The following is a 14,694-nucleotide window of genomic DNA, read 5'->3' on the forward strand; positions in this document are numbered from 1 at the left end:
TTGAAGTTTTGCATAGCAGAATTTGAAAATATACAGTCCAAATTATTTAAACAGTTACAGCATTATTCTTCTGCTTTTCATCTGGTTTGCACAGAGTAACCCACTGTTGTGCTAATGGTACCTCAACTTTCACTTGGGATATGGACACTGACAGGCAATAGTATTTGGATAAACCCTTACAGCAACAAAATGAAAGTTTGCCGGAGTCTTCCAAAACTCAGCCTACACTTACAATTACAATTAACTGTTACAATTACGGTTAACTGTTAGACAAATAATTTCAACCATAGATTGCAAAGCATTTCAAGGAAGGGTTAATTCTTATTACTACCACTTGTCCAGAGATGGACTAAGTATTAACGGGTGAGTTTGACAGAACCATTTGCCAAAAGTAAGGTATTTGAGAATGAAAGCACAGCGCCTGAAAGGGGTTGTTACAGGTTTACAAGGTAGCACAGGAAGATTTGACGGGCAGTGAGCTGGCACTGCTATTTTCTACAGTGCTCTGGGGCTGAATTCCTTCGGTGTGCTACCGGGACTCGCAAGCCGGGGTTTCCTCAGCGAGCAGCCCCGAGGGGTCGAGCGGCTTCTAAGGGCCGGCCCCGGCCCCATGCCGCCGGCTCCGGTCAGGCCGAGGCCCCGCCGCCGCTCCGCCTCCCTGAGGGCGCAGGGCCGCGGCTCTCTCGCGAGAGCGGCCGCTGAGGAGGAGCCGAGCGGAGCCGAGCGCGGGCGGCCGCAGCCATGGAGTCGGCGGTGGAGGAGCTGATGCCGCGGCTGCTGCCCGTGGGCGACTGCGACCTGCCCGAGGACTTCGACCCCAGCGTGCCGCCCAGGACCCCGCAGGAGTACCTGCGGCGGGTGCAGTGAGTGGCGGCGCCTCGGGGGGCGGCGGGGCTGGGCGGCTGTGGCAGCCGGGGGGGGCTGCAGCCGGCGGTGCTCGGCTGGCCGCTGGCATCCCAAAACCTGCCCGTGGGATGCGCGGTCCCGCTTCGGGGCGGCTGAGGAGTAAGCAGGCTTCAAGGACGCTAGTGCTGTCGCGTGTACAGCCAGTAGTAGTTCGTTTGTTGTTTTTTTTTTTTTTTTTTTTTCCGCAAACTTCAAGATTTGTGCAGGTGCCATATCTCGGGGATATTCAGTATCTAACCACCTGTTGCAATGACGGAAAAAAGGCAGCACTACAATTTGATTTTGTAGGATTGAAGCGGCTCGGTGCCCAGATGTGGTCGTGGCACAAATAGACCCCAAAAAACTGAGAAAGAAGCAAACAGTGAACATTTCAGTAAGTCTGGGCTCTTCAACACCTTTTGCTTTGTTTTAAGGAACAAATAGAGGGAATTTGTTAATATTATATGTGTGTGTTAATTTGGGGGAATTGTTGGCATAAGTAAACCAATAGCATTGCTAGATTTTTAAAACACACACAGAATGAAATTGAATGAAATTGAATTTCTGGGTTTGAAGTTGACTGAAGTTGAACCTGTTGAATTCCTGGATGACAACAGTCTGTGTAACTGATTTTAAACTGGTAATATCCATCCATACCACCTGATGTACAGCAGACATTTACAGCCTGAAGAAATCAGATGTTGCATTACATTTTACAAAAACTTTATCGTATCAGCATAAGGTTTGGAAGAAAGCGTGTATTTGAATTCTAATATATATCTAGGGTGAGGTAGTAAGGATAGTAAATACACCTAAGATTTACTGAAGTTGAAATTCTAGCACCAATTTTTCCTTTTTAGTAGAATATTTTATTGAGATTTACCATTACAAGTAGATTTCTGTTGTCATGTTGACCTGTTTGTCTTTTTTTAATCTGCTTTCAAATAGTTCGAGTGACCAAGTGTGTCTGTCTTTAATAAAAACTGTGTCATCTGAAATTTAACTATTCAATTGCTCAATAAAAGTTTCTAATACTGGTGTATGACTATGTAACTTGCAACCATTCTCATAATTTTTCTCCTCTCTTTGTAATGGCATTCCTAAAAATTTGTAAAAAGACTAAAAAGACTTCTTTACATTAATTCTCTTGTGCTAATCTTTAAAGAGGGTGTATCTACTCAGCTGTCAGAGTTAATTTCCTAAAACATATTTTTTCAGTCTTTTGTCTTGCTCAATTTATTATCTGAGCAAGTAGAACTTCTAAGATTTGTAGCATCTACCCAAGATAAGGAAACAGCACCCTTCTTTTTATTTACAGGGAAATTAAGGCAGAACAAGTGCTAAAAAGATGACCTTAAGTAATTCTTTGACAGCACACTTTGAATGCTTGGTTTTCCTTCTTTTGCATATGAAGAGGAGTCAAACAGGATAAATTTTGTCTAGACCAACTGTCAGATCAGTCTTGCATGTTCTCCTGAAATTACCTTTTTTTAAGTGAGTACTTAAATCCTATTTTTATCTGCTGGTAAACTTGACTAATTCTCTTGTTCTTAAGAATTCTTTTTATAAAGCTTTCTTTACACTGTAATTATTGCCAGTGTTTCCTTAGATTTCCGGATGTCAGCCTGCTCCTGAAGGATACTCTCCAACACTCAAGTGGCAGCAGCAGCAAGTAGCCAATTTCTCAGCCGTTCGTCAGGTACAAAATGGTGTGTGTGAGGGAGAGTGGGGGGATGTTTTCAACTTGCACTGTCTACATAGAGCACGTGCTTTTTTGGGAATGACCTTATCTCTTATCTAACACAAATTGTAACATTTCTATACTGAAGTTGTTAGGCAACTGTATTAACTTCTGAAAAAAAATATGAGTATCTACTATGAGACTTTTAAATTTCTGATGAAACTTCTTCCTGAGTGTCATGTTTAAAGATTTAAAAAAAAAATCTTCAAACACAGCATAAATGTCTGTGTTTAGACTGAATGATACAGACTAGTTGAGGGAGGACAGAAATCACTGATGTTTTGCAGTTACATTAAAACCTAAGCACTATCAGGAACGTTCTGTAAAACGCAACATCAACTGAATAACAAGTGGATTCTAATGCACTGTGAGATTTGTGTACGTAGAACACACAGTCCGTTTGGGATCCTGTTGGAATTTGGGGGAACCTGTTATGGGGAGAAATACCAAGTTGGTAAAATGTTATTTGTAAGGTTGCAGTATTAGTGCAGACTTAATCTTTCCTATTGCATTTGTACCTTGCTTTATCCACAGTTCAAACAGGGTGAAATGCAAAAGATAATAACGACATGTAAAGTACATCTCCAGTACTGCTGAAGGAATGTTTATAATGCATTGATACTGAATTGCACTGAAGCTGCTGTGGCATTGAGCTTTGTATGAGCTCATTTACCGTTTTTTTTTTCAGGGAGATAAATCAGTGAAGGTGGAGATGTGTGCTACCGCATCTATATTGCAAACACTAACTGAACTAACTGAACTAACTCCTATTTCTACAAGGTGTTGCGTTACATACTGTGTATTAGGCACAATCTTAGAGTTTAGCAGAGCTAAAGAAATGGACATCTAAAGACGCATTCATGCTACAGATATTTTTTTATACACAAGTTGTCCTCTCACCTGTACCAAAATTAAGATGAAATATGAGACTATCCTAGAAAATACTTAAGAGAAAAGGGCATCAAAAGTCACTTGTCACATAATGCATCAGGTGTTGTTACTTACAGCATTTTTAGAGGTCATTTTTACTGCTAGAGTAAAAGTTGGGTTGGGTAAAAATATTTCCAGTATCAAAAGTTTGCTCTGCAATACAGAAAACCATCAAGCAGGCCAATTTCTACGTTCTAAATTGTTTTACATGGCATCCCTGTCAGAGGAAATATACAAGGAAAGTGTGTTTGCAATTCTGTAGGCATCAGATACAGAGCACTGTTTGAAGCAGGCTATTGGCTTTGTTTGCTCTTTGACTAATCCAGTGTTGTTTTTTTTTCTTTTGGTAATAACAAGCATAAGAAAAATCTGTAAGACTAGTAGAGCTTACTACTTCAATTTAAAGCTTTACGCAGCAGTCTTAAAAAAATCCTTCAACTTTAACATTACTTCAAAAAAGCCTTTACAAGTAACAATTACATTTATATTAAGAAGATTGAGGAATATTTAGCCAGTACTGCCTTTAATGATGTATAGAACACCATAAAAATACTTATTTATGAAGATTAAGAACAATGAAGAGCAATTATGGCTAGGAGATAGTAACTGTAAAGTTAAACTGTGATTTGGCTTTGTTTTAATTACTCAGAGTCTGAACAAGCACAGAAGTCACTGGCGGTCACAACATTTGGACAGCAATGTTAATATGGTGAGTAGAATTCATAACAGTTCTGTGTTTTTTCTAGTCATTAAATTTAATTGTGTTTGGTTAATCTTGCTGTACTGTTTAATGCAACAGCTTGTGAATATTACCATGTTAGTTCTTCAGTGTCTTCAAGACAACAATATTTCACAGTTTTAATTTATTTTTATTTACTTCAGCCAAAATTAGAAGATGAAGAAGGATGGAAGAAGTTTTGCCTGGGTGAAAGAGTCTACTCAGAAATAGAGTCACGATCTGATAATGAAAATCTAGGAATTGATTACATGAAGGTGAGTATAGGAGTTCCATCTAATTTTCAGCTGCTACTTTCACAAATAACTACCAGGAACAATGCTACTGCTTACTACCAATTTGTGCTAAGTAAAAGGCAGACCATCCTGCGAGCCCAGTTAAGACCCATTTTTCTTCCCTTTTAAGTGGAAGCAGAGTGAAGCAGAGAACAAGTCTATCCCTTCAGTCAAGAAGTAGGAAGAGTTCCCTCATTTGTTCCTAGCTAAAACACACTTCCTAGCTAACTGACATGAACAGAAAGCTTTTTCCACAGTCTGCTTTAGTGTTTTGTGAATGTGGTTTCTGTGCTTGTATGTGCTACACTATGAACATGCCCTTCACTGCATCTTTGTTTAAAAAAAAAAAAAAAAAAAAAAGCTTTACAAATAACAGCAAAAGCAGTGTTTTGATATCAAATTTGATTGGACCTTATCTTAAACTCGCTTGAATATTTTTTCCATAAGTATCAAAGCTCAGAATAGAATTCAAAATCTTTACAAATGTCTGAATGTCACATTAAAATGCCATTTTTAATTTAGAACTAAAATGCAGAAACATTCTTATAAATACTTTCCAACCTGACTTTTTTTCAGGTGGGCTTTCCTCCTTTGCTGAGTATTGTAAGCAGAATGAATCAGGTAAGCCTACCTCTTAAAATAGCATAGTGGCCTAAGTTATTACTTCCCATGTTCCCTCTGCTGCATAAATCTTACCTATTTTTTTCAGTGTTAGAGGAAGTAATTGTTTATTATAACTGCTATTCAATGTACACTTACAAGGAAAACACTTGATCTCACCTTTAACCACAAACACTTACAACCATTCATGGTACACGTTCACTAGTAAAATTGTATTTTCTTGCTGTAATTGCTCTATAGAGCATTTCAGTGTTTGAACTGCTGTTGAATACCCCTTTAGGGGCTTACAGTATTTTAAGATTTCTCCTTTAGTGTTTTAAGTGCAGTTCTTCATGCTGATTGTCAACTCTAACATACATTGCAAGACTAGAAGAAACACATTTACTCTGTTGCTCGCTAGTCACCCTTACAGAGAAACAGTCAGTCTGTCTTTTTTTCTAATTTGTAGTTATTTATCCATAACTTTTTATTAACACAGAAAATTGCTTTATATAAAGGTCTTTATTTTTCAAAAAGCTTTTTTCAGGAACTGCTGCTATAACACTTGCTTCACCCTTAGGTCTAATTTCAACCTGAACTAAATACCATATAGAATTACATTTAAGTGGAAATGTGTAATGTCCATATTTAAAGACAAAAATCATGGTTGTTTTTATATAGTATAATACATTGGGTAGAAGGATAGCAAAACAAAACTTTGCAGGTATTAGATTGTCTCTTTCTGTTCCTCTTTTGAAGGCAACAGTAACCGGTGTCTTAGAATACCTGATAATCTGGTTTGGAGAGAAAAAATTTACTCCTGAACTGGTAACTATTTAATTTATTCTAACTACTTGCATGTGATTGCTTTAAACAAGGGATAAATTGTGCATTGTTTTCCCTGAAGTTATTTTATTTTCTAATGAGATCTCTAGATGGATGTACTGTATTCAGTTGCTTTCAAAACTCACTTGATTAGATACTAGGTTTAACATTCACACAACTTTTTGGAAGGCTAATTGAAAACACAACAGATTCGGATGTTTTAGGTATTGCTAAAACCCCTCCGTTTCATTTGTTTTCCACACTAACCTAATCTTCAAGGTCAGAGGAGTATTAGTGCTGTGGAGAGAAGAGGGCCAGACTCTAGCAGCTTTGAGTCTGACCAATTTAAGTTGTCAGTGTGCTGCACGCTGTATTTGCCAACATCTCCATTTTACAGTTGGGACATGCATGGTAGTCTGCAGTAAGAGATGCATTTAGTCTTCCCATGCGCAGCACAGACCAGAAAGCTTATCTGTGTTAGCATGGAAACATCTAAAACATCATGGAAAAATCTAAAATCTAATTTAAAAAAGAAAAAAAAAAAAAAAAAAGAATGATGGGGTACAGTACCATGTAGTTGGCCAAAACTAGATTAACTAGCTGTGTAATGTCATCTTACCTACCGAAGACCTTGGTAGGTGCATCTCATTCAGTACCACAAAGTAAATGAGTAATAAAAAATTACTTTGATAATACTAAACACAGTTTCACTATTTTTGAGTTACTTAAAAGCTTTTCATGTTCTGTCTTTGATTCTTAGTTTATTCTCATAATGAGAGCCACTAGACACTAGAATTAGTTTGAGAAGTTAGACCGACAGAATTTAGGTTTGTAGGGATGTGGTAAAATTCAGTCAAGTATAAACAAAGAATTCATTTTCACAGTGGTATAAATCTTAAGTCTGACCTAACAGCATTAATACCGTAAAGATCTGGCTTTATATGTTCACTCTTCAGGAATATTTTTCTATAGTTTGTGAAGTTAAAAATTAATAGCTATGTAATAATCTTTAGATGTTACTAAACGCTTCCTTCAGATTAATAGTCGAAGCTGTATTAATTTATATCTTACTCCAGAAAAATAGAAGGAAATCCAGGACTGCTGTTCACAAGAAGCTTATCTATAGCCATGAGATGCTACGCTGCAGTCTTTAATTTGGCTTTCAAACTCTTCAGTTCTGGCAACATTTAAAGGAATCTTCAGATTCAGGTTTTTGAGACCTACGCTCCAGACCTGCTACGTATAACAAATTTCCTTGTGTAGAACTTAAGAAAATACCTGTAATTAAAATACTCTTATTTAAATTCATACAGGGTAGGTGGTTTTATGCATTGTTGGCATGCCTTGAAAAGCCTTTGCTACCTGAAGCTCACTCCCTTATTCGACAGCTGGCAAGACGGTGCTCAGAAGTCAGAGTACTAGAGGTAAGATTTAATATTGTGCAGAGGACTGTTTCAACTTAGCAAACTATTAAGAAAACGATTTTTCAAGTCTTGGTAAGTAATTTTTCACGTCTGAAACCCGCTTGAGAATGAAGGGATTACTACAAGCACATAACACAGCAGGTAACTGTTTTTCTATTGGACATGGTTATCAGCAGAACTGTTTTGGTATTTGTTTCTCTTTCAGGAGAACAAGAAAGAAGAGCAAGTATCTGCTCTGAACTTGATAATCTGCTTAGTTAGCAGGTAATGCAAGTTACAGATCTAAAATGTATGTCCAGAATGAATGTGTGATTACCCTTTTCCTAACCCAGATTCCTTTAAAGTGGAAGTCCATCCAAGTTCTCTGGGTGTATGTAGCAAATATACTCAGCTAAAAGGACTTAGGCTAAACCTGAGGGTAAAATGAAGCTAAGTAAAACGGTCAATTTCCTTGGATGAGCTCCCTGAACCATGAAGCTATAAATATGACAGGAAAAATAAGATCTAGAAAGCAAGCAGTCTAACAACTCAAAGCAAAGTAAGGAGTAAGTTGCATTAGAGGTTCTCACCATATTCCATTTCTCTCCACTAGGTATTTTGATCAACGTGATTTAGCTGATGAACCCTCCTAGACTGTTTTTGGAATACCAACTATTTTGTGTTGCTGTGGTATAAAGAGCGTTACCAGACATTGTGCAGATCAGACCTGAAGTACAATACAAACCCTTCAGAACACCCTCAATGTAACAACATATTTGGCACAGCTAAGAATAACTTAAGCTGATCTTTAGCATGAGATTGTTAGTATCTCCAGTATCATCATCATAAAATGGTCAGTGAAGTGTTTGTCATCATTTCTCAAGCTACTGTCTCAGTAAACTACATTCTCCATTAGAATTTTCTACCATCTGAGTGTTCCTGTGGACACTGCCTTAGATAAAGACTTCTAAGTTTAAAAAAAAAAAAAAGATGTTACATTACAGATGAATGTTCTTTATCTAACACACACCCCTTGAGGGCTTTTTTAATAAAACTGAAGCATATTTTAAGTGTTCTTAAATATTGTGGCTGTTCTCATTCTTCATAGTATTTAAAAACTGCCTTAGTATAAAAGCCTACACAACTAGGACTAAATCTGATTTTTCAGGCATCAATTCCTGAGCTTAAGTTCTGCTAAGCAGTTCAACTATAGCCAGTGACTTATTGAAACAATTATTTTAGTAAAATATAAAAGACTTCTTGAGTAATAATACTTATTACTTCTTAGTAATAAGCTACAGAAACCTGGGAAAACAGCACAGTTGTATTCAATGCTCTTTAATAGAAGCATTTATTAAACAGAAGGAACAAATTTATTTTCTGTTTAGTATCTTGACAAACATATTAGCTCATCATTTTGACTTGACTTCATATATACTTAACATGGAGTGATTTGCCAATATCAGCATCTTCTTCTGGTAAAATCCAAGGTAAAAGAACTCTGAATTCTGCTGGTAACAGCAGACACTATACAGTATTGAATTTCACAATATACAGGAAGCAGATGTCAGTTAAGTCCCTGACTATTTAAAAAAGACAGATCATTAAGCACAACATGTTATTGATAAACCTTTAATGCATCTTGAAATTATTGGTATTGTTCACAGTAATCTCAACTATCAAGTGAAAAATTAAAGTGCATTAATAGCAACTATAGGAGTTTTAATTCTGGAGAAGCAAATTACAAAATGATTCTGTGTGTTGATACTGAATATCTACCATGTTGCATAGGCCTAAAATGGGCCTTTGAAGTGTCCATCTATTAGGCACAGTGCAAGTTAGTCCCTTTAGTAATAGTTGTAGCATGTTAAAAGCAGGGTGAGTTGGCAACTGAAGAACCCATTAAATGCACTCAGCAAGAATTAGCTAATTCTCAAGCCTTATAATTTCAAACAAATCTGAATGTGGACAACATTCAGGTGGACAACAACCACAGCCTTCCTGTAAACTACCCCTATAAGAGCCCAGTATTTTCAGTCACACGGCTGATCCCTGGTTACTCTTATCTTTGCTAGGTCTATAAACAGTGGGACAGATTGAGTTTGCCTTCAGATGTTTCCGAACTGTTAAATTTTTAAGTTATAACTATCCTGAACTAGCATTCACAGTACATGAAAAGATCAGAACTTGGTCACATATTAAGCTCAAGTATAATAAGCCCCTGATTATCATGTTTATAATATACAGCTTGTAACAGCTATCTGGAAAAAGCTCAATCCATTATAAACTTCAGACCTCCCTTAGAGATTAAGAAAGAACAGCTTCCACTGTTCCTGCCCAACCATGCAATTGGACAACATACACTTATTCCAACACAGAAGGTAGTTAAAACAGACAAAAGTTTTGTTCAAATATATTATTTTGTAACTATCTTGTTAGTTACTGGTCTCAAAGCAGAAACTGATTCAGTATCATGAGGCATTCTCACATTTTGAAAGTATAAGTCCTGACCCTGCCAGCAGAAAAGTCTTACAGCAAAATTCATTAAAAAGTTTAAACAAGATGTTTTCATGCTTACCTACAGCAAGATATGTATTGTTATACAAATCTTGTAACAAGTAGTATCTAGCAAACCCCAATATCCTCAAGAGTCTTGGTGATGTCTTTATAGCTTCTTGCAGGCCTAATCATCTTCCTGTACACACTCATTACAGAAGTGAGTTGTAGCTAGCAATTAAAAACAATTATGTTAATATTGAATTTATGCACAACAGGCTAAAACAAATTGCCATCTTTGCTGAGTCGTAGATGACCTTGTTTGTAAAATTCTGATGCAAAAAACAGATTTTTAGGTAGGGGGGATATGCTGTTATTGTTGTTGAAATAAGTGTTCTTTCCTACTGCCCTATGTGAGTCCTATAAAAGAACTAATCCTCCATTGAGCACCATTAATGAAGGCTGTAGCAATAATTGCTTCCTCGGAATAATAATAAAAAAGCAATCACTGCCTCACAGTTAGGAGTGCATATGCAAAGGCAGCAGTTTGGCATTCATGTAAGGTGACACAAAACACAGTTTCTTTTTCCAATTGAGCCTTGATTGTTTTTCTTACTCAGTTCTTAAAAAGTGCCCATGTTTTGGTAACAGAAATCTTTTGTTGAAAACTTTTGAGTAGACAGTTTTTACCCAGATAGACATTAATACCTTGGTATAGAATTGATTTCATACCAAGATACGAGGATAGCATTAAATTATTTTGATGAACATTTATTACATGCTTGGGAATTCTCCTGCACATTGCTATAATTTACAAGCTACGTACAAAGCTGAACCAAGATACCAAAACCACAGACAAAGGATTTTTAAGGTAGATACCCAGATTTGAATGTGCCCTACATCTTCTGTATCATCACCTGGAATTTACCTGCAAAGAAAAAGCCAAGTTGGATCAAAGTATCAACATTAGATTTATTTTTCCAAGTGATTAATACCTTATAACAATTTTGTTAAAAAAATACTACAGAACATTTAATTCTTACAGCTCAGTTGTGAAATATCTAGCCATGATTTAAATTTAACATTTAAAATCAGCTCTTATTGAACAATTTTTTTTAAGTTGTTGCATGTCCCACACTACAGCAGTTTTGTCAGCTAAGTTCGTATTTTTTTTGCTAAGCCTATAGAAATTTTCAAATCCATCTTAATCAGCTTGTGTAGTCACAACAGATTTCAGTTACTACCCTTCTTAATGATTTCTGTAAATAAAAAGCACATATCTAGTTGTTTTTATCTTCAATTACTCCAATAGCCTCCAGTACCCTTACGTATCTGATGCTTCCAAACGCAAACGTAACTTTTAAATTTGGTTTTCCACTTAATGTCATGGAGGTTCACCATCCATCAGTATTATCGTAACAGTAAAGCACAGTCATCAAGTCAGTAAGGAAAGTTACCAAGTGAGCTAATAACCTGAATACTGAGAACTACTTACATGCAGGCATTGATGAAACTTCAGCTGTTACAATACTCTTTATTCCCAAATTCGATAGGCCGCCTCTGATTAGTCCACAGGTAAATGCTAAAAACTAAATAAAAAGTCACATTTTAAAGAAGTTTGAAGGGTGAAGCTTGTTGCAAAAGGTTGGAACTAAGTAATGATTAACTGAAGATTTAACATTTTGACATATAAAATTATGGAGGTTTTGCTATCCTCTATCAGTGCATTGTGACAGTGGCAGAAGTTTCTCCCTAACTGCATGCAAAATACAAACACCAGTTCACTGACTTTCCACCTGCAGTCAAGCCAGCTCCCACCATCAAGTAACTCAAACATGAAAACAGCAAGTTTCAAAATCGCTATTACTGTTTCTTGAGACATAGATCAAAAACACTGTACTGAAATAAGGTGCATCTCTAAAATTAACACAGTTTTTGAAGATTTTTGAAGACTTAAGTTCAGCCTCCCTTTTGGAGAGTTTGTATCCATCCAACTACAAAATTTCAAGCTAATAAATCAAGATTATTCAAATTCAACTCATAGATCCTAAGGATAAAAATAAAGGGTACCTTTGGTGCATGTTCTAAATACTGCTTTCCTGCAGACATTTGTGTCAGGAGTCGAAATTTATTATCCTGAAGGACATAAATACCCTGTTTAAAAAAAAAAAAAAAAAAAAAAAGGTTTTAGTAGAATATCCAGTAACGCGTAGTCTGCATTTTACCAATCAACATCACCAACAAGCAAACCTTGCGAAGTTTTTCAGCTGTTTTGTATACAGTTATATTCAGCATATCCAGCAGTGTATAACTAAGTATCTTAACCACTGAAAAATGAAAATATTCTTCAAAATAAAAATGACTTAAAGGTGGCCATTTAAATGCATTTAAATGCAATCCATCCTATTTAAATGCATGTTAAGGCAGCAATATCATTTTCCCACACTGGTTTTCTACTGAAGTGTATTGGGAGATGCATGAAAAAGTTCCTGTATGTGTTAATTAACTGTAAGCATTACTGTCCTGTCAGTTTCTAACTCCACAACAGTACATATGAAATTGACAGCATTTAGTCTTTTCAAACAGTGGCAATAACTAAATCATAAGCAATTATTAAATTGTATTCTCCAACTATACACCAACATGAACCTTAACAAATGCTTTTTAAAAATATATATAAATAAAGAACATTTGGGGTTTCTTATCAGGTAATTAGTTTTAGAGCAAGACAAACACAAAATGCCGTAGTAACTCAAAACAGTCTTACAGATTTTGTCACTGAAATATTCTATATCACTCGTACCTGATGATTGGTCCTGAGGTTATCTATTTGTTTTTTGAATACAGTTGTCCAAAAATCTTTGCAAATGAACTTCATAATATCTAATTCATCTTTGAATCTGGCAGTATCTTTTGTAAACCTAAGAGAGAAGCGAGAAACGTATCAGTAATGAAGGTACACCCAACAACTTGACAGTGTCATTCTAGCATTGCTCAGCTTTCATCATGTATAATAACTTAAGAGTAACAAGGTGTTATCTTAATATCTGCAGCAATACAACAGAAAAGATGTGTTTGAATTACATGATCATTAAAGACAGAGAACACTTCATAATGTTTATTTTCAACTAACTATCAAAACATACAGCTCACACCTCCACTACTGTGTGGAAGGTCTCCTTCAATACTAAAAGGAGCACTAAGACATAGGAACAAACATGTAAAACTTGTTCCAGTTTCCTAAAAAGCAACCTCTTTCCCTTGTTCATTTCAGAATTCTCCCCCTGCATCCTCCTTGAGGATCTTCATGTGGCACTAAAGCTTCACTTTAGTCAAGGAAAACATGACTTCAGGAGCTCAGGATCCTCTACACAACCCCTGACCAAGGGCACTGAAGTGAGGTGTGCAGCAAGTCACTGTGCACCCTGAAAGGGCCCAGGGAGATAAGGAGGTTGTCACAAAGCTCCAAGGACCGAGTGCTTTAGGGAAAGAAAATCCTGGAGTAGCCATTCATGAAATTATGTTTAAAAGAGAGAAAATCATGAAAAAATCCTACCAGAAGTAGGAAACACGCCGAACAACTAGGCCTACAAAGAAAAAGTGCACTTATAAAGGATTATAAATAACCGTGAGCCCTGTGTGATTGCTTTCATGACAGAAACACATAAAAAAACGTGGTGTACGAGCAGGGGCGCCAGCAGGAGCGAGGTGTCAGGAGGCGCACAGCGCCAGCCCAACCCTCGCTGTGTCTCAGGGAGCGGGCAGCTCCTGGCCCCTGCAGGCTGAGGGGGGACAGGGCAGAAAGCAGGCGGGGGCCTCGCTCACCTCTCGATCAGCCCCTGCCCGACGCGGAAGCCCATGCTCTCCAGCTTGGTGGTGCAGCGCCCGTTCTCCTGCAAGACACAAGGCGTCAGCCCCGCGCTCCCCGCCGCCGCCCGCCGCCGGCCGGTCCCTGCAGGCGGTCCCCGTCCCCGCTCACCCCTTCGCCCTGCTCGGCGGCGCGGTACAGCCCCGCCACCATCTCGCTGTGCAGCAGCAGGAACAGCGTCTCGTCCGCCATCTCCGCTCCCCCCTCACGCACACCCGGCGCCACAGCAACGGCTCCGCCGCCGCCGCTGCCGGGCCCCTCCGAGCCGAGCCGCGCCGCCCTACCCTGCCCTTTCCGGCTGCCGCCCGGCCTCCCCAGCGCCGCCCCGCGGCCGGACCGGACCCAAGCGGAGCCGATCGCCCGCCGCCGGCACCGCCTCAGGGCACGGGGCTGGGAGGGTGCAGCGAGCGGGGCGCGGAGCCCCGGGGGGAGCCCGCTGCTGAGGGGGGTCAGGAGTCAGAGAGAGACGGAGACCGCTTTTTATTACTAATAAAAATGTACGCTTATGGTTTTTATTATTATTTTTGTGCGTGATTTGGGGTGGTTTGCTCAAAAATGGATTCTCGAGGCCCACGGGGCGCTGAGGCCCGCTGCAGGCGCTGAGGCAGGGCCGAGCCGCGGACACGCAGCCCGCACCGCAGCGCCATTGCTAGGGCTTGCGCCCCAGCCCGCCCGCCCTCGCCCTTCAGTAACGCCCGCTCTTATTGGTTCGCCCGGCATGGCGGCCTCTCAAGGGGAGAGGCGATTGGCCCCCGCCACGGGAAAGTGACGTTGTTGCTTCTCGTTAGCCGGGAGCGACGTCGCTCTGGTGGGCCCCGCTCGGTGATTCGTAGAGCTGGCGAGATGAGCCTTCCTTCGATTGGCTCACCGCTCCGTCAATCCGCCTCCGAGCCCTCTGATTGGCGCGTGCGCGCGGCGGGCCTCCCCCGAGGGGC

The 14,694-nt window shown here is 39.1% G+C and overlaps 2 protein-coding genes across 5 annotated transcripts; one reads left to right on the top strand and one right to left on the bottom strand.

Moving 5' to 3' along the window:
• The first annotated feature begins 680 nt into the window (after positions 1 to 680).
• GEMIN2 (gem nuclear organelle associated protein 2) lies at positions 681 to 8,470 on the top strand. The gene is made up of 10 exons (XM_082761647.1): positions 681 to 863; positions 1,195 to 1,279; positions 2,495 to 2,584; positions 4,206 to 4,265; positions 4,439 to 4,549; positions 5,144 to 5,188; positions 5,927 to 5,995; positions 7,306 to 7,416; positions 7,622 to 7,680; positions 8,009 to 8,470. The coding sequence occupies exons 1-10, from the start codon at positions 742 to 744 to the stop codon at positions 8,046 to 8,048; spliced, it is 792 nt and encodes a 263-aa protein (XP_082617773.1). The 5' UTR covers positions 681 to 741; the 3' UTR covers positions 8,049 to 8,470.
• TRAPPC6B (trafficking protein particle complex subunit 6B) lies at positions 2,611 to 14,170 on the bottom strand. 4 transcript variants are annotated; one of them, XR_014317618.1, is made up of 7 exons: positions 13,871 to 14,050; positions 13,717 to 13,784; positions 12,695 to 12,812; positions 11,962 to 12,045; positions 11,387 to 11,480; positions 9,974 to 10,819; positions 2,611 to 3,054 (listed from the first exon to the last, which is right to left on the bottom strand). XR_014317618.1 is itself a non-coding variant. In XM_082761649.1 (7 exons), exons 1-6 carry the CDS (start codon positions 13,949 to 13,951, stop codon positions 10,788 to 10,790), a joined length of 477 nt encoding a protein of 158 aa, XP_082617775.1. In that variant the 5' UTR covers positions 13,952 to 14,051; the 3' UTR covers positions 2,611 to 3,054; positions 10,771 to 10,787. The 4 variants fall into 4 exon arrangements, 3 of the variants coding, with proteins under 3 accessions (XP_082617775.1, XP_082617774.1, XP_082617776.1); XM_082761649.1 differs by having other exon boundaries at positions 10,771 to 10,819; positions 13,871 to 14,051; XM_082761648.1 differs by lacking the exon at positions 2,611 to 3,054 and having other exon boundaries at positions 8,530 to 10,122; positions 10,771 to 10,819.
• Positions 14,171 to 14,694: the final 524 nt, after the last annotated feature.

Source organism: Aythya marila (assembly GCF_965140915.1).
Source record: "Aythya marila genome assembly, chromosome: 5".
Lineage (NCBI taxonomy): Eukaryota > Metazoa > Chordata > Aves > Anseriformes > Anatidae > Aythya > Aythya marila.

Coding starts and splice junctions, on each gene's coding strand:
- GEMIN2 (XM_082761647.1), top strand. CDS start 742: ATGGAGTCGGCGGTGGAGGAGCTGATGCCGCGGCTGCTGCCCGTGGGC. Junction 2,585..4,205: donor ATTTCTCAGCCGTTCGTCAG/GTACAAAATGGT, acceptor TTAATTACTCAG/AGTCTGAACAAGCACAGAAG. Junction 7,681..8,008: donor ATAATCTGCTTAGTTAGCAG/GTAATGCAAGTT, acceptor TCTCTCCACTAG/GTATTTTGATCAACGTGATT.
- TRAPPC6B (XM_082761649.1), bottom strand. CDS start 13,951: ATGGCGGACGAGACGCTGTTCCTGCTGCTGCACAGCGAGATGGTGGCG. Junction 12,813..13,716: donor GGGCAGGGGCTGATCGAGAG/GTGAGCGAGGCC, acceptor CTTCTCTCTTAG/GTTTACAAAAGATACTGCCA. Junction 12,046..12,694: donor ACCTCAGGACCAATCATCAG/GTACGAGTGATA, acceptor TTTTTTAAACAG/GGTATTTATGTCCTTCAGGA.